This window comes from Felis catus, chromosome D1 (assembly GCF_018350175.1).
Source record: "Felis catus isolate Fca126 chromosome D1, F.catus_Fca126_mat1.0, whole genome shotgun sequence".
Taxonomy (NCBI): Eukaryota; Metazoa; Chordata; class Mammalia; order Carnivora; family Felidae; genus Felis; species Felis catus.
The window spans coordinates 1,336,595-1,361,632 of NC_058377.1; the positions used below are offsets into that span (position 1 = coordinate 1,336,595).

General features: G+C 50.3%; 1 protein-coding gene across 2 annotated transcripts; it reads right to left on the reverse strand.

Annotated features, from left to right (window-relative positions):
- Nucleotides 1-177: 177 nt before the first annotated feature.
- MMP8 (matrix metallopeptidase 8) lies at nt 178-19,110 on the reverse strand. Of its 2 annotated transcripts, XM_045038196.1 has the most exons (12): nt 18,151-18,331; nt 13,194-13,251; nt 12,380-12,734; nt 10,001-10,245; nt 9,296-9,444; nt 9,083-9,208; nt 6,395-6,556; nt 3,883-4,000; nt 2,996-3,129; nt 2,274-2,427; nt 1,264-1,367; nt 178-1,109 (listed from the first exon to the last, which is right to left on the reverse strand). In XM_045038196.1, exons 3-12 carry the CDS (start codon nt 12,512-12,514, stop codon nt 1,006-1,008), a joined length of 1,431 nt encoding a protein of 476 aa, XP_044894131.1. In that variant the 5' UTR covers nt 12,515-12,734; nt 13,194-13,251; nt 18,151-18,331; the 3' UTR covers nt 178-1,005. The 2 variants fall into 2 exon arrangements, with proteins under 2 accessions (XP_044894131.1, XP_003992354.3); XM_003992305.5 differs by lacking the exons at nt 13,194-13,251; nt 18,151-18,331 and adding an exon at nt 18,941-19,110.
- Between the last annotated feature and the right edge of the window lie 5,928 nt (nt 19,111-25,038).

A 25,038-nucleotide genomic window follows, 5' to 3' on the forward strand; every position in this document is an offset into this window, starting at 1 on the left:
AGGACAGAGCAGGGAGGAGGCGGAAGAGAAAGTGGTACCGCCCTTCTTGCTCCTTTCCGGGGGAAGGTGACAATAATCAACTTTGTCATTTTGTGTTGACTCATTTCTCAAGTGCAGATGTTCTGTCCTGGCTGCTGGACGGACTAGGGCTGCCAGAAGGAAGCATCACAAACTTGGTTGCTTAAAAAACAGTTTATTCTATCACAGTTCTGGAAGCTACGAGTCTAAAATTGAGGTGTTAGGAGGATAAAATTCTTTTCTCTGAAGGCTCTGAGAAGGATCCTTCCTTGTCTCTTGCTGGCCTGTGATGGGTGCTGGCCGTTGTTGGCATGTAGATGCATCATTCCAGGCCCTGTATTACCTTCACGTGACCGTCCCCCTCAGTGTGTGCGGGGACCCTCTTCTTCCGGGGCCCCCCTGCTCCAGGATAACTTCATTTTAACTAACTGCATCTCCAAAGACTCTAGTTTCAAACAGGGTACATTCATAGGCACCTAGGACTAGGACTTCAATATCTCTTTCTTGGAGGGACACAATTCAACCCACCACATGGGTCAACAGGATTTTTTTCCAAGACTGGAAAATAGCACCATGTTTTCAGTAAAGGCAAGAGGTTCTGTTTACGTTGTTCACGAGCTCTATGTCTCACTGGAACCCAGTGCTGAACGGTACATAGCGGATATAATTAAGACATGTTTAAGGAGCCTCAGGTATATGTGAGCATTCTAGAAGTCAGATGAGTAACAACATAGTGAGCACTGAGGTGACCAGGAAGGCTTCATCTCCTCTCTTGAGCTGGAATAGCTGAGAACTAAATCAGCCCTGTAGACGGTGGACTACTCCAAATGCATTTTCATGGAAGACAGGCCCAGTGAGGACAGTGACAGCAGGCATTACTTATGGGTGAGAAAAGTATAAATAGGACACAGTAAAATGAATTTGCAAACTAGACTTTCCTTCCATTCGTAGGAAACTGATGCAGGCACGTGTGACTTTGCTTCAGGGTTATCTGCAGTTAAGCCATCTGTTGCTTCTTTGAACCCTAGTAATCCTGTGAGCGCTAAGATCAAACGCATAATACGTGGGTCCGATGAAGAAGAGGAAGACGTCTGCCCAAAAAGCAAAACAAGATCAAGGGTTGAATTAGCTTGTAGAAGGTCTTAGACATTTTCAATTAAAATTGTTCCGATACAACACTGAAACGTAAACGTGCTATTTTACGACTGTACACAAATTTATTATCAGGGTTTTTTTTCTACTTACGATTCTGCTGGAAAACTGCATCAACTCTGCTTTCTATTCCTGGAAAGATGCTCGCTATGTTTTTGGGATAACCCGTTTGCATGGATTGTCTTTGGTTATCGTATCTGATGAAACAAAAATGTCCCATGTATCAATACAGTATGTAATGATAACAGTTTTATTTAAAGTGCAGATACTTTACAAAGTGCCTTCACACATGTTTTCTCATTCAGTCTTTGTTATGTCTTATTTCCTGGGCCTAAGAATGGTTAACTTTTTTCTACCTAAGGGCACATTCCTATTTAGAAAATAGGTGGGTCGCATTAATTCTAAAACAGGGTTTTGATTGCTAGCACAATGTTATTGTTATTTTCTTTTTTACTTATTTTTATTTTTTAAATGTGTGTTTATTTTCAAGAGAGAGAGAGACAGACAGAGTGTGACTGGGGGAAGGGCTAGAGAGAGGGAGACACAGAATCTGTAGCAGGCTCCAGGCTCTGAGCTGTCAGCACAGCACCCGACGTGGGGCTCGAACTCAGAAACTGTGAGATCACGACCTGATTTTCAAAAAGAAAAGCTTGTATTCCCTGTGGATTTACTTAATTGATGCATAACCAGCCTTCCTCCCTTCCCTCCTCCTCTTCCCCCTCCCCCCCTTCCCCCCAGTAGTGAGGTGATAAGTCCAATGTGGACAGCACATTTTTCAGGCCATCCAAACAGCATTTTCTTGAGTGTGTTAGAATTTAACTCATAAACAGAATTAGCCTTTTTCTTTGCATCCCTTCCTGGGACCATATTAAGGTTTGCTCTGTTCCCTGACATAGAATCCTCAATACCATTGTGAAGCTTTTTGACTTGATAAAAGTGACATTTTCAAAGGCCATGGCAACACTGATGATTTCATGAAAATAAAACGCCTATGAAAGATCACCTGGGTTTTTTTTTTAAGCCCCCAGATGGCTGGTTGTTAGTGGTTGTAGACAAGGTAAATACAGATTTCAACCTCTAACCAAAAAAATAGTTTACCTTACCTCCAGAACTGGTTGTTTACAAAGAAGAAGGTTTCTCCCCTGTAGTAAACAGCAGCATCAATTGCGCGGACACTGCTTGGGAAGCCGTAGTTTGAGATGTCCTTGGGATAACCTGGCTCAATGTCATAGCCACTCAGGGCCCAGTACTGGCTGCCTGCCAATGATTCAGGTTTTATGTTAGATAGGGTTCTTCCATTCCTCTAAAATCGATACCACCTCTTGGTGTAAAATCATCATAGAAACAGCAAGGGGACAATAGTCTTTAACGGACAAAGGTGGTCAAGTTCATTGGGCTGTAATAGCCTCAGTGGTTCCCCAGCACCTACAAAATTTCCAGCATCTCAGCCTGACATTCAGGGCCTCACAGCTGGGTCTTTCCTACGTCCTGACACTCCTATGCAGAGACTGTATTAGAGCCTTGGGGACTCTGAGAACATTATACTGGGGATGGGGCTGACAGAGCACTCAGGAGGTCTAGTAAGGTTTCCTCAGTTTGTAGATGGGGAAACTGAGGCCTGAGGGGGGAACAGCTGCTCAAGTGCACACAGTGGTTATCGGCAGGAACTGGACCCAACCCGGGTCTCCTGACACAAGTCTGGCCAGCATAACCTGCTGTCATCGGCTCACCTCCTCTCAGCTGGGGTGGGGGTGGGGGGAGCTGCAGAGAAGCCTTCCCTTCCCTGCAGGGACAACCTAAATAAGAGGAAACCCTAGGCAGTTACCTTTAAATAGGAAAACCAGGTCCTTGTCCGAGTCCTCGTACGCGGCCTGGATGCCGTCTGGCAGGGCCGGCCAGAACAGAGAGATGAAGTTGAGCTCCACCTCTGGCATCCGGGGGTGCCTTCTCCAGAAGTACCTGGCAGAGCACAAAGGACAGGATCGCATGCGGTGGCCTGAGTAGGCAGCTTCTCTGGGTCCTGCACTGGTGCAGCCCCTACCCGGTCCCCGAGAGGGTGGGACGGTTCCCAGCACGGTGACCAGCACAGGGTCAGGGCTTTACGGGATATCATTCATGTGTGTGTGTGTGTGGGGGGGGGGGCGCTTCAGTGTTTAGGGGAGGTCACAGGCATGACCTTATCTGATTACATTTTGTCCTGTCCCCTCCTCACACCCGGACAAGTCTCATTGTATTAGTCTCGTTGTCCCTACAGAAATGACTGAGAATATCTAGAGTATTCCAGCAAAAGTGGTACAAGTAGGCCCAGCCTGTGGTTATGCAATCACAAAGCAGCCAATGGAAAATTGAAAAATTCAACCAGGGAGATGATTTGCCCTCAGCTTATGAAGGGATAGCTCCCACTTACTGGCCTGAATTTGGGTGGGTGGGACTGGGTGAGGTTTTGTGTCTAGTAAAGCCACGTGTGGAGCCTGTGTCTGTGATACTATCACCAACACATGAATGTTTATGCCTGTTGGAGGGTTTCTTTCTTTTTTTAAAAATTTTCCTGGATGTTTCGAGTGACCCAGAAAACACAGTCCTTTCCAATGAGGGACACGTGCACAGAACTCAAAGGAAAAGCTGAGTAATGTGCAAAGTGGGACTTGATTAGAAGCCAGTTCTAAGTTATGCCAGGAAAGTCAGTCAAAGGAAGAAGCAGTAATGGCATACCTGTCTTTAAAGAATAAGATTTCTCCACGGAGTGTGGCAATGGCATCAAATGTCAGTCTGGGGTCACAGGCTGTGGGTGTGCTTGGTCCGGTTGGTTGGACAGGGTTGCTTGAAGGTCCTTAAAAAAGGAGGAGGAGGAGGAGGAGGAGGAGGAGGAGGAGGAGGAGGAGGAGAAGGAGAAGGAGGAGGAGGAGGAGAAGGAGGTGGAGGAGGAGGAGAATGAGGAGGAAGAGGAGGAGGAGGAAGAGGAGGAGAAGGAGAAGAAGAAAAAGAAGCAGCAGCAGCAGCAGCAGGAGGAGAAGGAGAAGGAGGAGAAGGAAGAGGAGGTGGAGGAGGAGGAGGGGAAGAAGGAGAAGACAGAGAAGGAGGAGGGGGAGGAGAAGAAGGAGGAGGAGGAGGAGGAGGAGGAAGAGGAGAAGGAGGAGGAGGAGGAGGAGGAGGAGGAGGAGGAGGAGGAGGAGATGGAGGAGGAGGAGGAGGAGGAGATGGAGGAGGAGATGGAGGAGGAGGAGGAGAAGGAGAAGGAGGAGGAGAAGGAGAAGGAGGAGGAGAAGGAGAAGGAGGAGGGGGAGGAGAAGGAGGAGGAGGAGGAGGAGGAGGAGGAGGAGGAGGAGAAGGAGGAGGAGGAGGAGGAGGAGGAGGAGGAGGAGGAGGAGGAGAAGGAGGAGGAGGAGGAGGAGGAGGAGGAGGAGGAGGAGGAGGAGGAGGAGGAGGAGGAGGAGGAGGAGGAGAAGGAGGAGGAGAAGGAGAAGGAGGAGGGGGAGGAGGAGGAGGAGGAGGAGGAGGAGGAGGAGGAGGAGGAGGAGGAGGAGGAGGAGGAGGAGGAGGAGGAGGAGGAGGAGGAGGAGGAGGAGGAGGAGGAGGAGGAGGAGGAGGAGGAGGAGGAGGAGGAGGAGGAGGAGGAGGAGGAGGAGGAGGAGGAGGAGGAGGAGGAGGAGGAGGAGATGGAGGAGGAGATGGAGGAGGAGATGGAGGAGGAGATGGAGGAGGAGATGGAGGAGGAGATGGAGGAGGAGATGGAGGAGGAGGAGGAGGAGGAGGAGAAGGAGAAGGAGGAGGAGAAGGAGAAGGAGGAGGAGGAGAAGGAGAAGGAGGAGGAGGAGGAGAAGGAGGTGGAGGAGGAGGAGGAGGAGGAGGAGGAGGAGAAGAAGGAGGAGGAGGAGAAGAAGGAGGAGGAGGAGAAGAAGGAGGAGGAGGAGGAGAAGGAGGAGGAGGAGAAGGAGGAGGAGGAGGAGAAGGAGGAGGAGGAGGAGGAGGAGAAGGAGGAGGAGGAGAAAGAGAAGCAGCTTTTTAAAGTCCAATCCAGGGTGACTCTTGGAGTACCCCCATTGCTTCTCAGAAGGGGAAGGGTTTCCACATGAAGAGAAACCCTACCAGACTATCTCACAAGGCAATGAAGGGAATGTACATTTGGCCCTCTTAAAGTTATTATCATTATTTTAAACAACCATGGTGATTTTTAGAGAGAAAGGTCCAGGTCAAGTTGTGAAGTCAGACAATTTGAATTCTATGTCTCCCCCTCCCCGCCCTCCACTTTAAAATCCGAATCCCATCCTTTCCCCCTTCTTGGTTCTTTCCACATTTTTGTCACCCAGGATCCATTTCTTGCTTCCCTGCCAAACCCACCTTCAGGAAGGGAACTGGTATTGGTCCTTGAAACTGTAGCATAAACCTAAGTCATATTTTAGCAGTATTTTTTTCCTATGGGTATTTGTGTTTTCATGTGTTTTTTCATTGTAGAATGAAGGGCTATGCTAGTAGCTGAGAGAATTTAAAACACTGATGGGAAAAGGAAGGAGGTGTTTTTTGGGGAAAGGAGTTGGGGAGGATAGAGCAGGTCTCGTCCTTCTGGAAAATTCTATCATCATGAGAAGGTTCCCGAGCTAGGGTTCCTGGTGTGCCTGGTTCTGTGCTGCTGTCCCCAACTCTGCTCCACACTGGTTTACAGACCCTCCTACCTTCTCACGGGTTTCTCGTTCTTACAGCCTCTAGAGACCAGGAAGGCAGCAGGAGGAGACGTATAAGATCTGGGCTTGTCTATGTCCCTCCCTGAGAGCATCAGCCATGTCCTTAAAAGATGTTTCTTTCTCTGCATCCTCCACTGCTATTCCCATTCTGTTTTCCACAGACAACACTTTTATTATGGGCAATATGTATCTGCTTGCTGGCATGTTTCTTGAAATGCCTTCTTTGCCTATATGCACTTTAATGTATGTGGAATCATATACTGTGTAATTTAAACACTGTGTGATATGCATCATTCTGTTTTTTTTTTTCCACGAAGCACAAAGTTTTGAAGACCCATCTCTGTTGTTGCCACACGCACTTCTAATTCAGTGGTGTCCCTGCCTGGCGTTAGTCTATGGCGCACATCCGCCAAATTTGACCGGTACCTTCTTCCCGACAGACCCCAGGAGCCCTCCAACTTCCACCACCACAGACAAGACCGGCAAGAACATCCTTGATGTGCCACACCTCGCCGTGTACCACAGTGTTCTTCCGATAACCTTACCATAGATGGCCTGAATGCCGTTGATGTCATCTTGAGGGAGGGTGTAGGTGCTGGGTTCACGGAAAGCATAGATGGGATACATCAAGGCAACCGGGTCAGTGGAGTGAGAGAGCCCCAAGGAATGGCCAAATTCATGGGCAGCAACAAGAAACAAATTATAATCTGCAATGCAAGCACATGTGGTGAATGGCTCCAAGTGGATCCAAGGGTGGAGGAAATTCTGATCTCGAGGAATGCAGCTTCCAAGCCAAAAGCTCCTGGAGAAACAGCACTGCCCAAGCCTTCTTTTGCATTTTCCCTGCAGGCTTCTGAAGAAATGGAGATTGGAATCAGTCAAGGTAGGAGTTACACGTTCAGATTAAGTGAGCTTCGCATCAAACCTTAGGACCAAGAAAAGCTGCCTTCATTCTGATTCTGGTACTCCATGAGTGTGGACCTGAGGCTGAGAGACCATGGTGGCAGGGCCACCATGGTCTCTTGATGCTCAGCAGCCCTCTCCAGCCTCCCAAGCCCTCAGCTTCAGTAGAGTCTCAGCGGGCACCAGCTCTTCCCAGATTCTGAATTCTCGAAGCAGCTTCAAGGATTCCCCTCCAGAAACAGACAAACACTGCTCCCTCCCTCATCTCTAACTTCCAGGAGCACAGTGCCTTTGCCAGTTGGGAACCCAAACTTCCAAGGTTCACGCTCCTGGCAATTAGCACCCAAGTTCCTTGGCCAAGTCCAAGACCTCCTCACTTGCCCAGCAGACACATGAGGATTTGACTCGTGATGTGAATCTCTCAGTCTGGCCATCTCACAGACAGGCTGAGCATTTTGTTACACACCTATCTCTTATACATTAGTAACTAGGGTTGTAGAGTACTTTCCATATGCTAGGAAGTATAATACTATTGAGTCCTCGCAACATTTGTATGAAGTATTGTTAGAAATGTTTTTACAGTAAAGGAACTGAATCCCACAGATTTCAGGTATCTCCTTACGGGTCTTGCAATAATAAGTGGTGGAGCTGGGGTCAAATCCAGGTACAAGGGCAAGCCCCATTCTCCAACTACAACATTCAACTTCCTATTGACAATTAGCCTACGCTAATTCTACCCATGCTCCAAGACATTTTTGTCTTGACCATCACGTCCTTGTATTTTTGCAATCATGAATGCATCTCCAAAAACATCTCTGAGTGTTGGGCCTTGAATGGCAAGCAAATGTGGGGGATTTGTCATGATGCACAGTCTAGAAGGAGAGATGAATGCCAACAACTTGGATGGCACCAAACAGTGAGGAGAGCAGCTAGAGAAAGAGACACGAAGACTGTCGGGATTCTGAGGAGAATGTCCTTATTTCCAGCTGCAAGACAACAGAGGGGTGGCATGTGACATAGCACAGAAAGAGATTTTGAAAGGGGGGGCTTGGGCAAATGTAGGAAGGTTGGAAAGCAGGTGCTGTCATGTGGGAACGGTGAATGCACAAGGTGGCTGCAGCATGCGACACAGGAAGACAGCCATGAAAGATGAGGGTGTAAAAGTACTGAGAGCTTCAATGCCAAGGAAAGGTATGTGGATATTATTTGTTGCAGAAAATGTAAACACTGCAAGGTTAAGTAGGAGAGTAATGTAATCCAAGATAGGCTTTCCAAATATAAATTTTGCTGCCATGCTAGGAAAAATTAGAGGGAGCAGAGACTTGAGGTAAAGAGTCCAGGTGGGAACCTGTGTCATTTAGTTCAGGTAAGAGGGAATGACCATGTGGACCGGTGAGGAGGGCTCTAGGAATTCTAAGTAGCGGAGAGTGTTATCTGTCTTAGGGTATAGGCAGCTCCTAGCACAGGGACTTGGGTAGAATAAGTTCTTTGAGAACTTGGCGGGAGAAACTTGGTTCTTTGAGAAAATGGTGGGAAGAACAGGTCCCAAGCAAGGATAAAAGGTTCCTTTCCTACTTTCTAGAATGTGTTCTGTGGCGTATTGTTACTTGTGGCCTTGTGAAGTACCACATGGTCCAGATACACCTGTCCTTATTCTCAATCCTTCCCTTCAGGTGATCTCTTATCATGAGTCTTCTCCTGAAAGGTTTGGTTTGTCCCCAGGAACACACCACTGAAGAAGAGCTCCACAAAGATGACATAACTTGACAAGAAAGATGGCGGCTCATTTCCAAGTGGGATAGGTTTCTAAACCTATCCTATTCTAAACCCAACTGTTTCTGATTTCCAAAAATAGGGACCTTTTCCAAACATCATTAAATTTCAGAATATGAAAAGAAAGATATCCCCTAAAGCAGTGGTCAGCAAACTTTTTCTGTAAAGGTTTAGATAGTAAATATTTTAAGCTTTGTGATTTCTGTACTTCTGTAGGAGGTACTCAACTCTGCTGTTGTGCCATAGAAACAGCCATAGATGGTACATAAACAAGGGGGCCTTGTTTCAATAAAACTTTATACAAACAGGACTGGCTGGATTTACCCATCGTCTGTAGCCTTTTGATTTCTATCCTAGGAAAAAAGTTCAGTACTTAGCCTTAGGCTTTTCAAAAACCTAAATTGACCTAATATGGGGTAGGGAAATTTTAAAAAGGTCCATTTGTGTGGGTTTGAAATGTTAAAACCCCTTGGATGTGTGTATGTATCTACGTGGTGCTGCTAACATGACAAAGTTCACTCAGAAGCTGCATGTGGACATGCCCTTGGTTAACTTACTTTCAAAATTTGTGGTCCATGTTTCTTGTTCATCGAAGTGAGCGTCTCCCCCAATACCTGGGCCTGGCTGGAAGGCATGAGCGAGGATTCCATTGGGTCCATCAAATGGAGAATTGTCACCATGATCTGAAATAGCACAACCCGTATCAGGTCCTTGCCGAGTCTCAGGTTAGCTCGGGAAAGTAAAACTGAGCTCGAGGGCGGAGGGCCTACCTCCTTCGTAAAAAGCGATATTGATGTCCGCTTCTCCCTGCGAGATCTTGGTGAAGGTCAAGGATGATGCGTTAGCCCATATTTGAAAGGCTGTGCTAATGACAGTTTCCACCTTGGTCTGGGACAACTGCGTGGTGTACTTCAGGATCCTTCAAAATGAGCACACGGGGTGTCACCACACTGAGCTCATCCACCTAGGGGTCAGTGACATGATGCGCTGCCCCTGGACAGGGTCTAATGAGGGCTCGGGGCTGCGGACAAGTCCCTCCGTATCTTCAAACTCGGTGTCTTTGTTCCTAAGAGGAGGATCGTAACATAGCTCCCCTCTCAGAGGGCTGTTGGGGGATTCAATACATGTAGGGCCTTCCACTCAGGACTCGGCAGATCGTGGTATTTGACGGAGATCGTTCTCATCGGGATACGCGGGGAGTAATGACTAAGCCTTTGTCGGGGCCTGAAGGGGGTTCACAGAGGGACAGTCTGATGTGGCCATCGTCTCTTAGACTTGGAGGAGGAGCATGAAAACTCCAGGCTTTGGGGTGAAGAGAGCCTGTGGGGTCTTTGCTCTTTCCCCCCTGGCCTCACTCACTAGACTCTGGTCTCCCCGGGGTGGGGTCCCGTGGGCCCCGTGTCCTGGAGCAGTGCCTGGTGCGTCACACACGCTCGCGAACACCCCTAACGCCTCCTGAAGCTCGGGAATCTCACCTGTAGGTCAGGTTCGTATGTTTCCACCTGGGGTTTCCCGGGGTCACCATGAAGTCCCCGTTGTCAGGCACCCCGCAGCGCGGCTTCCGCATCATCTCCAGCGTTTCCTCATCTGGCTTCCCCGTCTCGTTCAAGCCGAAGAATCGCTGCATCTCTCTGAGCTTGTCCACAACCACACTGGTGCCGTTGCTCCGTCCGGACCGGTATCCGCCCCGCGGCAGCTGGTAGAACCTCTCCAGGTAATTCTGGGCCGAGACACACACGTGAGGGGACTTGCTCAGTCACCTCCGTCGGTGCTCCGGGCTTCCCGGCGTCCTTCCTAAGTCACTCCCAACCGTCTAACAAGCTGGTAGTCACGGGAGCAAACACAGAGTCGCAGCCCGGCGTTGAGAGAACGCCATCCCTTGGTCAGCACGGCCCCTCCATTCGGCGCTCCCGGGAATGTTTATACATAAAAACAGGTATGGGGCGCCTGGGTGGCTCAGTCGGTTGAGCGGCCGACTTCGGCTCAGGTCATGATCTCGCGGTCCGTGAGTTCGAGCCCCCCGTTGGGCTCTGTGCTGACAGCTCAGAGCCTGGAGCCTGTTTCAGATTCTGTGTCTCCCTCTCTCTCTGATCCTCCCCCGTTCATGCTCTGTCTCTCTCTGTCTCAAAAATAAATAAACGTTAAAAAAAATTAAAAAAACATAAAAACAGGTATTCCATAAGGGTTGAGGTCCAAGGCCACGTGCAAGATGCTCGTATGCAGTCAGGAGACTGGCTAGGCCTTCCTGATTTCTTGAAGTGTTTTAAGTTCATTTATTTTGACAGAAGGAGGGACGGGCGGAGAGAGAGGGGGAGAGAATCCCAACGAGACGCTGCTGACAGTGTGAGTGCAGAGTGGGACGTGGGGCTCCATCTAACGAACCGTGAGATTGTGACCTGAGCTGAAATCGGACGTTTACTGACCGAGCCGCTCAGGTGCCCCCGCATTTGTTGATGTTTTAAGGTATCAGTTGCATCAATGCAGAGTCTCTCTTACGTATCTTTTTGCTCCTCTAGAGAAGGTTTAGTCCCTGTCGCTAAGAAACGCAAGTGCGTGCGTGGAGGGAAATTGCCGAGACGCCCATTCAAGTCTCAGACCTTCTGGATGCTTCTCAAGTGAGAACGGACAGTTTCACGAGAGCTCCGGATAGGTTTGGGGCAACGGCACCATCATCGGCATTAGCCTCTTATCCACCGCAGATCCTCTGGAAGGGGCCAGGGGCACACGACAGAGCACAGAAATGGGAAAGGGGGATTCACAGAGGCTGGAGTTCGAATACTAGCTCTGCCTTAGATTAACTGAGTTTTGGGGCGCATAGTGTCCACAGTGGGAACAATAATCCCCCCTTGCAGGGCTGCAGCGAGGTCGACATGAGACAGTGTTGGGGAAACGTTTAGTGGGGTGTCTTGTGCGGAGTAAGCACTCCGTGAGCTCTAGCTATTAGCCTGGGGCTTAGTATTCTCACTGCAAGATATATTCAAGAACAAAGCAAAGGGAAAAAGCAAAAGAAAGAATGCTTTTCTACAACTGCAATGCTAAGAAAACTGCACGTGACAAATCGGTGACAGTGTTCCTGGTGCTTCTTCAAAACGTGGCCTGACTCTTGTCCTGTGGGATGAGGGGAAAAGCTATGGCTTTGGCTTTGATGGTGCCCGGAATGGTTCGTAGACAGCCTCAGAATCTGGAGTAGGAAATCTCACTGCACTACGCATTGCTTTCTAGTTCCTTCTGATTTCCTGTCCTCACGCTCTCTAGTCCCCCTGAGATTTTTGGCTGTGAAGACAAGTCCGTACAGACAACACCGGACATGGAGTCACTGGGCTGCATATAAGCGAACGGGGGAATCTTAGGTTTGCGAGAAAGAAAATCATTTAGTCTTGCAATTAAAACTGTTCCTGCTCGGGGCGCCTGGGTGGCGCAGTCGGTTAAGCGTCCGACTTCAGCCAGGTCACGATCCCGCGGTCCGTGAGTTCGAGCCCCGCGTCAGGCTCTGGGCTGATGGCTCAGAGCCTGGAGCCTGTTTCCGATTCTGTGTCTCCCTCTCTCTCTGCCCCTCCCCCGTTCATGCTCTATCTCTCTCTGTCCCAAAAATAAATAAACGTTGAAAAAAATGAAAAAGAAAAACCGTTCCTGCTCAACGGCTCCCCAGCCGGTGGGAGCCCAACAGCGATATTTTTCCTGGGATCGAAGAGCCCCGCCTGGGGCCCTCCAAAACCCTGACACGAGACGTTCAAGCTCAAACAAAGCAACCGCACAATTCCATTCGGGCTGATTTAACTAGAAAGAAGAAACAACCCACACGATTTCCCAATAAGCGGCACGTCAACCACGCGCCTGCCGGATTGTCAACTTACCCGAACGACTTGCGTGGTCTCCTCTTCCGGGGATTCCCAACGTACCGGAAAGGCCCCGGAGAGGTGCAGGAGGAATGAGAGCAGAGGCAGAAGCATCGTCAGACTGAACATGGCCTTTCCCGCAAGCACCGCCATCCTGGCCTTGCTCTGGCCCTTGGGGCAGGGTCCTCCCCTCCTGGGTACCCTCGAGTTCAGCGGATCAGATGTCCCTCACGGTCCTCTTCTGGTCTCTTATAAAAGCTGTGTTTTGGACAATTGCCCCATCAGCAACATGAAGCAACACGGGCTAACGATGCTCGGAGACTTGTGCAACGCCACAACGCGATGTGGGACTCCACGGCGGGGTGGCGGTGTCCTGCAACAGAAAAACAATTGCAACTTGCTCTTCTCTGTTCTTGGGGTTTTTGGGTCAGAGATTTACTCTTGCCAAGCTGTCTGGTCTAGGGGAAGGAAGGGAAGCTTGATCCTGAAGTTCGAGAACAGCAGTTACCTGTGGGTTTCCATTTCCTAGGTGTGGCAGATGCTGGGGCCGGGTTAATTTATGCAGGGGTGTTGTTGGATTCATGGTAGTTATCTTGGGGCCGGGGATCCCAGAGACTCTCTGGATGTGAGGAGAGCGTGGCTGGGCGTGTGGTCAGCAAGCAGGGCCCGTGTGGGGTCCTGGAGCAGCTTCTGGGAGATGGGGTTTGGGCGTCAGTGTATTAGAGAATCCCCAGGCTGCAAGCTGGATTTTCCATGGGAAGGACAAAGAAAGCAACAGTGATGATAATAAGAGTACTCAGTGTGTTGAGTACGTACGACGTCCCACACGTACCTGCTGTACATCTGTTGTGTCCGGCCATCCTCGCATTGCCTTGGGATGCTGTCATGTCCTGCATTTTGCAGAAGAGATCAGATCCGGAGAAGAGAACTTGTACAAGTCATGCGCTGAGTGAGGGGGGTGGGGGGTGGCTCGGACTCAATCCAAGTGATGGGTCCTGAGACTCCAAGCGGGCAGGCACTCCAGCAGCCACACCTGGGAGCCTGGCTGCCCCATGATGAGCACCCGGTCCAGGCCTGCGACAAACTGGGGGACCCTGGCTTGTGTTCACCGAGGAGCACGAGATTGTGTGTGTGCGTGTGCCCCCGGGGAAAAGACGTGGGGAGAGGATTTTCAGCCCCTGTGGCTGCAAATGGGCTGCACTGGTTTTGAGGGGCCCCTGGGCAGGTTTTAGATCATGTCACCTGGTCACAGTTATTCTGATGTACATGTAGATCATGTCACTAGACAGTCTTTGCATGTATTCATTTACATATATTTACATGTATCCTGCAAGGACAGGTGGGTGGTGTATAAATGTGTTTGTCAACATGACCAATGTTTACGACATAGGACATGTGTTGATATGGAAATAGGCCTTTGTTTGGGATGCTATATAGTACTTAGTTCGGGTCCCTCTAGAAGTTTCTCATGAGCTTTGGAAAAATCCAAAGAAATCCGTCTCAGGTTCGAACATATCTGGGCAGCAGATTAAGGCTCCTGGTGTAGATTCCTGCATTCACCCAAATGTTTCCTGTGACCCACCATATGCCAGGTGCTGTGACGGGTACTCGATTATGGGAGAGAAGGTCAGAGGGGTTGGGATGAAATGCTATGGGGGTCTGGAGGAAAAAGCAATGGTGGGGGAAGGTGGAATCAAGGAAGGCTTCACGGACGAGGTCAAGCTAGAACTGGACCTCGAAGGGCAAACACGAGGCAAACGTGCACAGTTGCAGAAGCCCAGGCCCTGAATGCGTGTGCAACCTCCTCGGGTTTTTCAAGCCGTTCTAAGGTCGTGATCGTGTCAACTGTCCCGGGCGCACAACTTAATCACGATGTGGCTTCCCCCAGTTTATTTTCTTTTTAAGTATTTTTTTTTAACATTTATTTTTGAGATTGGGGGAGACGGCATGAACGGGGGAGGGTCAGAGAGAGAGGGAGACACAGAATCTGAAACAGGCTCCAGGCTCTGAGCTGTCAGCACAGAGCCTGACGCGGGGCTCAAACTCACGGACTGCGAGATCATGACCTGAGCCGAAGTCGGACGCTTAACTGACTGAGCCACCCAGGTGCCCCGCTTCCCCCAGTTTAGACCTCTAGTGACAAATCCTCTGCCCACTAAGGTTGCCTGAACACTGGTCTACCCTGTGTTGAGATATTTTGATGCATTGGCTTGTTTACAAGGTTCATAAAGGCACTTTCTTCTGAACATCCTGGTCAGGGATTTATGCAAGAATCCAAAACTTGTGGTGTTTGTATAAATGTTATGCTAGACAGAATTCTGCAAAAAAATAAAAATAGAAGGACCTTATGTTCTAGTAATGCACTTCTGGGTATCTACCCAAGGAAAAGGATGACACTAATATATATGTGCAGCCCTATGTTTATTGCAGCATTATCTACAACAGCCAAATATGGAAGCAACGTAAGTGTCCATAGATAGATGAACGGATAAAGAAGATGTGATATATATAATACAGATATATATCTAATATATAGCGAAAAATTATATATAATAGGATAATTATACATAATAGAATATTACTCAGCCATAAAAAAGAATGAAACCTTGTCATTGTGGCAACATGAATGGACCGAGAGTGTATTATGCTAAGTGAAATAAGTCAGACAGAGAAAGACAAATACCCTATGATTTCACTTATATTTGGAATCTAAAAAACCAAATGAGGGGTGCCTGGCTCGCTCAGTCAATGCAGCATGTGACTCTGGATCGTGGGGTCGTGAGTTCGACCCCCATGTTGGGTGTGGAGATTACCTAAAAATAAAACCTCAAACCTTAAAAAAACTCCTAATGCACAAACAACCACAAAAACAGAAACGGACTCAAATAGGGAGGATGAGGGGTGGCCCGAGGGGAGGGGATGGGGAGACAGAAGAGGCGGGTGAAGGGGGGAAGAGATACAAACCCATGCTTATCAAATAGATAAGTTGGAGATGGGAAGTACAGTTGAGGAATACAGTCAGTAATACCGTAATAACCTTGTGTGGGGACAGAGGGTGGCAGGGCCCGATGCCGTGAACACATGGTTACGTGTGGACTTGTAGGATCACGATTTTCTACACCAGATGCTACTGTCGTTTGTCACCTACGCTTCTGGAGCTGCGACGAGGGGTGGAAAAGACGACAGAAGTTTTCTGGGCCTCCAGGTTTTGAGTCCTTCCTTCACACGTGACCGCTGCCTGTCTGCCTGCCACCCGTGCCTCACCCCTTCTGATGCCCGGAGCCCACACTGCTTTCAGGCCCTCTACCCTCAGAAAATGTACTACGTGGAAGGGTCGACTGTCAGTCATTTACACTTCAGTGCGAATTTAGGGGCTATGTGCCTTTTAAGTGAACTTACTTGGAAAAAAAAAGCCAACAATTTGTTAGAAAATGAAGGCTTTCTTCTGTAGAAGGGGCGTTTGGGATTAAGATGGAGGAAATTAAGTTCTGGACAGACGATCCAAGGCAATGGTGGGTCTCCCTATTTCCGTCTTGGGCAGCAACCTCGTCTGATGATCTGATATGCTGTCCCCCAGCAGCGACAGCAAGTTGTACTGTTGTAGTTCGCTTTTGCATCTTAGCCCCAAAGAACTGAAACTGCAAGATTTAGTCTGTTTTCTGTTTAATTAAAAAAAAAAAAAAATGGGTCCAGGCAGCGGGGATGGGCATAGGTGGCAGGGAAAGCCGGACATGTGGATGTGTGCCTGAATTTGGAGGCGGAGTGGGAGTTTGCTAACAGGAACGTGATCTGGGGTAGGAAACAAGGTCACCGAGCCTGGAAGCATACCCCGTGTGGCACACGGCTAATCTGCTTCATAGCAGCCAAGCAACGCGTCCTGTGCCTCATGCATTTTAACTCTGTGATCAGGACGGAAGTCTACACACGTGAGCCGGTTAGCAGGGTGATTGTTGGGGTCGGTTGTGGTGAAGCGTAAACAACATTGCACTTGACATTGTGCTGAGTGGGCTCGACTTTCAGCTTTGCCACTTCCTACTCGTGCAACTCCTCACAGCTCTTCTGTTGTCGTGAGTTCCGCACGTTGGACACCTCGCACGGCCTCAGGACGATTAGAGGAGACGCTGCAGGTGACAACCTGTGGACACCCTCCAGGGCGGTGTCCCCTTTGGGGGATGAACGCGGTGGCCGCGCTTCCATTCTGCGAACCGAGGTCGCAGTGTCGAAAAGCTCTTCCTTTCCAGAAAGAGAAGTGTTCACGATTAAGCCACCGAGTGACGAAATAACTTCCATGCAGTTTCTGTCCGTGTCCAGAGCCTGGTGCAGCCAGAGGACGTGTGGTAACTCCTCGTGCAGAGCACAAGTGGTTCGGATAGAAATCACTCCAATCATCATGAATGACCCCCTGTGCCGAGCCAGCGGTCTTTGTCGTTGGCGGAGGTAAAGGTGTGCGTGGGGCGTCTGGACTCTGTCTCGGGTGTTCAGTCTCTCTCCCCTCCCGTAAGCTTCATAACCACCCGAGGAAGTAGGGGTTGGCATCCTCATCTTAAAGTTAAGGACAAGGAGGTTCAGAGATGCCACCAAATGGGCCTTTCTGTGGATCCTTCCAAGCATCTCTCCCCTTTGCTCCCAGGGAGGAAAAACTCAAAACGAGGCAACCGTTCTCCCTCTTGGCTGACCCTCAGGATGTGCATTAAACATAGACAGGTGCACCCCGCTCCGGCTGCTGCGCCCGAGTCTCTCGGGCGGTTCCCAGGCGTGTGCCATTTTAGAGAGCATCCCGGGCGACTCGGAAAAGGAGTTCAGGCCCTTTGCGGTGGGGAGCCTGGGTGGCTCGGTCGGTTGAGCGTCTGACTCTCGACTTGGGCTCAGGTCATGCTCTCAGGGAGCGGGAGCCCAGGGTCAAGCTCTGTGCTGACAGCGAGCTGGCTTGGAATTCACTCTCTCTGCCCCCTCCCCCACATGTGCTTTCTCTCTCTCTCTCTCTCTCTCTCTCTCTCTCAAAAAAAAAAAAAAAAACTTAAAAAAGAAAAAACTTTGCTGCAAAGAGGATTGAGAACATATGACAAGAGAGGGGACCATCACACCTCCAGGGCTGAAAAGAATGAACAGTCACATCCTACTGGGGAGCTCAGCAAAGCCCAGGAGGTGAATTCTGAACGTGGGTTGGATTTTGGGATGGAGGCTGGGGTGGATGGGTTGCGGTGGGTTAGGGCGGAGAGAGGAGGAAGGTTGGGTAGTACCAGGGGGTTAACACGGTTCCTGGTGAATGTGTGTCCAGCTTATTAAGACAAGCAAGTTGCAGTGGTGCCTGGAACCCAGCGGTGGAGGGACAGGACTGAGCATCAACAGGCCGCTGAGAAGCAGCCGCCGTCGGTTCCTGAGCGAGTCAGTGCAGGTAACCTTGGCCACAGCCTCCAGGACAGACCCGGAGGGGATGGAGTTTGGGTGAGGGGCATGGTGACCTGGGTCTTCCTCCAGGAGGAGGAGACAGCTCTGGGGGGCAGGCTGGATGGGGAGGAAGGACGTGGAGGAGGCCGGAGGTACCATCGCGTCACACACGTGCCCTGGGGCGTCCACACCGCTAACATCCAGGGCCCCGATGAGGGAGGGGGTGGTCCCGTGGGTGGCAGGTGGGGCACAGGAGCAGCTGTGGCGGCCATGCGCGTGCAGGATGGCTGCAGGCGGCAGCGGGAGCACCCCACCCCCACCCCACCCCCGCCCAGTCTTCCAGCCTGTGCTTCCTCCCAGGCGGAGCGCGGGGAGGGTGAGACCGCACGGGTGGTCAGTACCTGTCCCCACCAGGGCACGATGCCACTTCTCTAGGCGGCTCTGCTGGAGGCAGGAAGCCGCGGAGTGGATCTCCCCAAAGTCTCTCTCCTCCCGTCAGCCGGCCTGGCCTGTGGCTGCGGTTTCTGATTTCCTTTTCCCGGAGCGGAGTCTTTCCTGAAGTTCTCCCGTCCGGTGTCCAGCCTCCCGCCCAGCTATCCCGCGAGATGACGTCACCTGTGACGTCCGTCACCCCAGGCCCCTGGGAACCGCCCCGGGGTGTCCGCGGATGTGCCTGTGTTTCTGCAGCAGCACGCACCCTGCCACACGGCCTGTCCCTGTCTGCCAGCAGCGGGTGTCCCCTGGGGCGGAAAACTAACCCCCCCCCCCCCCCGAGCTCCTGTCCTCGCGGTCAGCCTTCCTCGGGGGCTGGGGCCTGCTCTGAGCGCCCCCTGCTCGGTGCGTCCTCACACCGCGCCCCTGCTCCGTGCGCCCCCTTCCGTGCACCCTCACACCATCACACGGCGCCCCTGCTCCTCACCCCCTGCCCCCCACCCCCCTAGCCCATCCCCGCCTGGGTCGAGGGGAACCCCTCTGGACTAGCTCTGCCTCCCACCTGCAAAGTCCCCACTAGACTCTGTTCTCGTCTGGGTCAATGAATCTCAACTAATTTTTTCGGCCTAAAATACCAGAAAAACACAGCCTACCCCCTGACGACTGGTGTGTCCCGGGCAGTGCCCCAGCCTCCTCTGGCTGCTTTAACAAGTTACCAGGAGCTCGGTGCCCTTAAAACAAGACGATGGATCATCTCACCGTTCTGTGGTCACAGATCTGCTGGGGGTCTCTCGGGGCTACAACCCAACTGTGAGCAGGGCTCCGGTCCCTTCTGGAGGCTCCAGAGGAGCTGTTCCCAGCTTCCAGGGCGGCCTGCACACCTTGGCCGTGGCCCCCTTGCTGCGGCTGCAAAGCCAGCCAGCCTGCTTCTCCCCACCTCTCCTCCCTGCCTCACCTCCTGCCCTGACCAGCAAGGGTTTCTCCACTTTACGGATTTGCGCGATTGGATTGAGGCCACCTGGATAACCCAGGCCGTTCCCCCATGTCAAGGTCCTCAACCTTATTCACACCTGTAAAGTCTGCTCAGCCACGTAAGCAAACGTGTTCACAGATTTCAGGGATTAGGCATCCCGGAATTCGGGCGTTTGGGGGCCCTTGTCCGCCTCCCGCAGGCCATCATTTTCAACGGGAACATTTTCAGCGGGAGGTGGTTAGTAACTGTGTGGAGTGATTGCGCCTGAGGATCATGTGGGTTGGCATGGGGTTTGAGAAGATTATGTCCTAAAATCCCAGGACCACCTGCGTCCACCCTGGTCCTCAGTTTGACTTTGGATAGGAAGACTGTGTCACGTAAATGTCTATTGGACAAACGTTATAGGCCAGGTGTTGTCCTCAGAGCCTTTGCAAAGTCACTTTCATGTAAACAGTTTAAGTGAGTGATTCAAGGTCACCCAGCTAACAGGTAAATGGAGCTGGGGGCCCAGGTTTGGTTTTATAACGCCACCTCCGAAGCTATTTCTGTTGGAGCTCAGCGAAGTCACGGACCAGAGTTGACCTGTCATCTCAGGATTGTTTAAATGTTGTACTGAGGTCACCATGGGGACTTTCTGGCTCTTCCTTCTCCCCAGTTGTGCGAGTGTGATTGCCTAGGGCAAGGGGGTGGAGCCCGAACTGAAGAGCCTGGTGTCCTCACAGGCGGCCAGTCTCTCTTTTGCAGGGGGGGCCAAGGTCTGGAGGCCTGGGTTTGACCTTTCACCTCCCCCACCTCCATTCACCTGACCTTGGGCAGGTTCCTCAGTCTCTGCGCCTCGGTTTCACGTCCCTGATGAGCCACTTATTGCCGCGGGGTCCCATCCCGAAGCCTGGGTCTCCTCAGTGGTGCCCCCGTGGCCGGAACGCTGTAAAGGCTCCAGGCAGGTGCAGGTGTGACGGGAGGCGCTCAGCCCACCGCCCGGCACCCAGAGCGAGAGTGACCGTTTTCCGTCAGTCGTGTAAGAGACGATCTCCCAGGACAGCCGTGCGTCCTAGAGGCAGCAGATGGAAAGCAGGTCATAAACTGAAGTTCACAGGACTCACAAAAAATCGTTGAAAATATTCTAGTAATACAGGACTACACACGTTTCCGTGAAAAGCAATTTCAAACACTCCTAAGCACGACAGGTCAATGTGACCCTCCTAAGCCTCCGCCAGAGGTGACGGCTGTCAACGCGTTGTTCTCTCCACGCAGGGAGTTTTCTGTGTGTTCGTGGCACATACGGGAGCTTGCCATGAGTTACGGGAGAAGCTTCCAGGACTCCGGTGTATCCAGTGTAAAATGCCAGACACCCCGGAGCTGGGCTCGTGGAAGCCATGGAAACCTGGATGCCGGACACATGTCCCCCCTGGTGTGGCTGGAGCTGGTCTCGCCCGTGCGAGGCCAGGAGAGGGCGCCCAGAGTCCACTCGGGCAGCCCCTGAATGGGAATGGAAGCACGGGCGCCACCATCTCATTTGGGGAGGACGGGTCAGGCTCTGAACAAGGCAGGGGCGCTGGACGACTGGGCACTAGGGACTCAGCCAAAGCTCGTTCAAACGCAGTTTGCTGTGGGTGAGAACACAGGGCAGGGAATTCGCGGAGCGGCCACAGAGTCCCGAAGCAGTTTTGTCCCTCAGGGACTGAAGAGCATCTCCTTGATGTCACGCTGTGGGTAGCAGTTGTACAAGGTCACTGAGAGGCCGCACGTGGTCACACAGTGGCCAGCACTCAGCGCCTGAACGTGCTTCACACAGGCTGTCCCCTCAGCTGCCGGGCCACGCAGCTTTCTCACCCAGAGCAGCTGCTCAGCAAATTCAGTGGATGCTGGGTCACAGGTGGACCTCATATGCAGGTCCCCAGAGGCCCAGTGAGTCACAATTTGCTTTGGAAATGGTAAAAGGAAAACATTTTGTCCGTCAAATAACAGTTGAAGGCTTAGCAACTACCTATCACCAATAGGACAGGGCCCAGTAGAACCTGCGAGAAAAGAGATGTCTGTGAGGAGAACAGGACACCTACAGGTGCCTTCTGTCATGTGTGTCCCCTGCTGCCACCGTGGTCTGAACCGCCGTCCTCTCGTGCCCGGACAACAGGCTTCCTGCTTGTATTCTTGGTGCCCTGCGGCCTGTGTTCCAGCAGCAGTGAGCGTGCGCTGCTTTGGTCAGCGTGCTCCTGGCTCCTGGCGTCCGGGTTCCAAGTCAAAGTCCTCACACCGGCCCACGGTGACCAGTCCGCTCGGCCCGTCTGCTGCCTCAGTTCCCACACCTGGCTTCCTCGCTCAGCCGGGGCCACGATGCCACGTGGCTCTCACGTGCACCGGGGTGCCTGTCCCGTCCTGGGGCGTCCCCCCTGGCTGGTGACCTGTGCCAAGCAAGCTCCCCCAGGCGATCAGTGCCCCGTTCCTGTGCTCCGAGTCTCCCCTCGAGGGACACCTGGTCTGTGAGTGCTGACCCTATTGCTTGTGACGCTACGGGGATCGGCGGATCCCCGTGCCCAATACTCTTCCTTCGCTCGTCCTGCGTGCTCCCCCGTAACGTGCACCATCCTCCTACAGGCTTTCTTTTTAAATTACATTGACTCTGTGTTTGTCTTCCCTGAGCAAAAGTGTGAACCCCACAAAGACAGCTCTCACTATGTTGCCGATGCCGCCAAAGCGCATAAAGCCGCATCCACATAGTAGGTGGTCAGTAAGGACTTTTTTCACTTAATACGATATAGAGGCTACTTGATATCATGACATTTGCTAGGAGGAAAATCCAGGCGATAGAAACCTGGGTACAATGTGTTTTCATATTCATAAAGAGAAACGTAAGCATCAAAATAGTACAAGTTTATGAGCCAAAATATTCACGGTGCTTAACATTGGGTGGTAACGTTATAAATGATTTATTTTTGGAATGTTTAGGGTTTTTTAAGTTTTCTTTCAATTTTTCTTTCTCCTCTTCCCCTCTCTTTTCCATTTTTTCCATTTTCTTGTTTTCTGTTTTTTTTCTCCCCCTCAGGCCATACTATCCTCACTAGTCTATATGTTACTTTTATTATTTTTATCACTGTTTTCTTCTTTACCCACACCACACCTAAACCACCCCCCCCCCATGGAATATTACTCAGATATAAAGAAGAATGAAGTTAGGGCATCTGGGTGGCTCAGACAGTTGAGCACCCGACTCTTGATCTCACCTCAGGTCTTCATCTTAGGGTTGTGGGTTCCAGCCCCGGGATGGGCCCCATGTCGGGCTCTGCTGGGAGTAAAGCCTACCTAAAAAAAAAAAAAGAAAAGAAAAAAGAAAAAGAAAAAAAAGAAGAATGAAATGTCATTTGCAGCAACGTGGATGGAGCTAGAGAGGATTATTCTAAGTGAAGCCAGTCAGTCGGAGAAAGACAGATACCACGTGATTTCACTCGTACGCAGAATTTAAGAAACAAAACAGGCAAGCAAATGGAAGGAAATAAAAGAAACAGAGAGCCAGCTGAGACCCAGACTCTTAACTATAGAGAACAGACTTATGGTCACCAGAGGGGAGGTGGGGTGGGGGATGGGGAACAGGTGATGGGGATTAAGGGGGGCGCTTGCTGTGACGGGCACCGGGTGACGTGCAGAGTGTTGAGTCGCGTTCTGTGCACCCGAAACCAGTATTACACTGTGTTAACTAACTGGAATTTGAATACAAACTTAAAAAAGGATTTGCCACCGAACAAAAACCAAATACCTAATGTATTTAATATATATCCTCCCTGTTTCCTTCCAAAGGTTCATGTAAATTTGCACGTATCTCTTGAAAAGCGTATGGCCCCGTTTTGTGTGTAAACTCTCTATTTTTATAAATGGCACTGGCCTTGGCTCTTCATTCTCACACTTGGCCTTCGAGTCAGTCCCTGCTGGTCTGGTGCCGTTTGGTGTGCGGCCCCCCACCGCTGCGTGGTATTCTGATATTTCGATCGTGTGCGGGGAGGGGTCCCACCCCCCTGGTCAGCTCCCAGCAAAGGCCCCCAGGCCGCGGCCAGCTCCCTGTTGTCACCGACCCTGCTCTAAAGGTCACCCTCTGACAATTCTCCTGCGGACCGCGATCGGAATGAACACCCAGCAGTGGAATCACCGGGGTTCGGGCAGAGCCGTGCCACCGGCTAGAATGAACGTCTCCCCCCCCCCCATGTTTGTACGAGCCCTTAGGATTACCAGAACTTCCAATTTCTGCCATTTCGATGGGTAGAAATCTACAACCTATCTACATTTCCTATTTTTCTGATTGCACAGTTGGATATGCCTTTACCTGCTCTTGGCTACCCGGGTATACGGTTGAAATTTTGATGTGGTCGAACCTATCAGCCCCACCCCATAGAGCTTCAGCGTTTTTGGTGTTGTTGGAGACCTTCTTCCCCACGTTGAGGTGGCAAAAATTGCCTATCCTTTTTACAATTATTTTTAGAGTTTTGTCTTTCACGTTGAGATTTTAAATCCATTCGAAGTTTCATTTTGTACGTGGTTTATATCAGAGAGGATAGGCTAACTTATTCCAGGATTAGAAGCCCTGAATTCTTTAAGGTCTCTCGAAGCAACAGAAGTTCATCTCTGGCCTACGCCGCACGTCCGCCATTGGTGGACACTGCCAATTCACTGTCCAGAACGAGTGATCTGACCCCAAAACACTGCAAATGGGCTGGAACGGGTAACCCTTCCCTGTGTCCAGCAGGAGAGGACCCGGAAACACGTGGTGAAATGTATAAATCATGAACACCTGAGGAGAGATCTAACGCATCTGGGTTTTTTCCTGGATTCCATGCAGTCTTCTCCAAGGCATCGTATAATAATCTGTTGTTTTCCTTCCAGTTGGTGACGCTACCTCTGTCACACCAAGGACGTGTTTCTGGACTCATATTTGGTTCTGTTAGCTTCCTTCTATCTCTGCTTCTGTATCCATTCTGCGCCTGGTGACGCAGTGGTTTTGTAACATGTCTGGCGGCGGGGGGGGGGCCTCTCTCCGTCTTTGCTTTTATTCCTTTGTAAACACTTCAGAATCAGTTTTTCAAGTTTCCTCAAGAATCCCATTGGGATTTAATTAAAGTTTCATTACCCTTATAAATTAAGTTGGGGAAAATTGGTCGTCTTTGGAGTAGTAGGTCATCAGCTTTTCTTTTTTTTTTCTTTTCTTTCTCTCTCTCTTTTTTGTTTTTTAGCTTCTCTTGTTTTATCTTTAATAGGATCTGAAAATTTTATTTATTGAGGTCTTACTCTGTTTTTGCTAGATTACTTCCTAGATAGATTTATAGATTTTCCTGTAGCTATCAGTATTTTATTTTCTATATGTTATCTACTTGTTTATTGTGAATGTGTAGGAGCGTAAGTGATTTTGATGTGTTGATGTTATATTTGGGAACACTGAAAGGTCTGTCCTGTCTGAGGAGTTTTGATTCTTTTGGGCTTTTCTATGGAAGTGATCAAATGACCTGCTAATAATGGTAATTTGGACTCTTCCCTTTTGATCCTTATAACTCATGTTATTTTTTTTCTTGTTTTTTTTTCTTGTCCTAATTGTCAGCCAGGTATCCAAGACTATGTGGAATAAGCATCAATGATGTAGGCCGTTTTGTCTTATTTGCATTCATTTAATAGGACAATGAGTGAAGTGTGTCCGTATTTGCTGTGTGTCATAGTAGAATACACACTGTTTTCTCTGAAAGAGTTCATGTAATATTGGAGCCATCTGTTCCTTGAAATGAATTTTTGCACAAAAAAAATCCATAGAACTATCTGGGCCAGTGTTTGGGGGAAGATTTGTAAATCACTATTTCTAATTGTTTTAGTAGTTATCTAATGATTAAGACTTCTTTTTTCTGTTAGTTTC

What these genes read in the sequence shown, in the direction of transcription:
- MMP8 (XM_003992305.5), bottom strand. Translation starts at nt 12,514, where the DNA reads ATGGCGGTGCTTGCGGGAAAGGCCATGTTCAGTCTGACGATGCTTCTG. An exon ending in CATACGAACCTGACCTACAG is followed by an intron (nt 9,445 to 10,000) that starts GTGAGATTCCCG and finishes CTCATTTTGAAG; the next exon opens with GATCCTGAAGTACACCACGC. An exon ending in TATCGCTTTTTACGAAGGAG is followed by an intron (nt 9,209 to 9,295) that starts GTAGGCCCTCCG and finishes GTGCTATTTCAG; the next exon opens with ATCATGGTGACAATTCTCCA.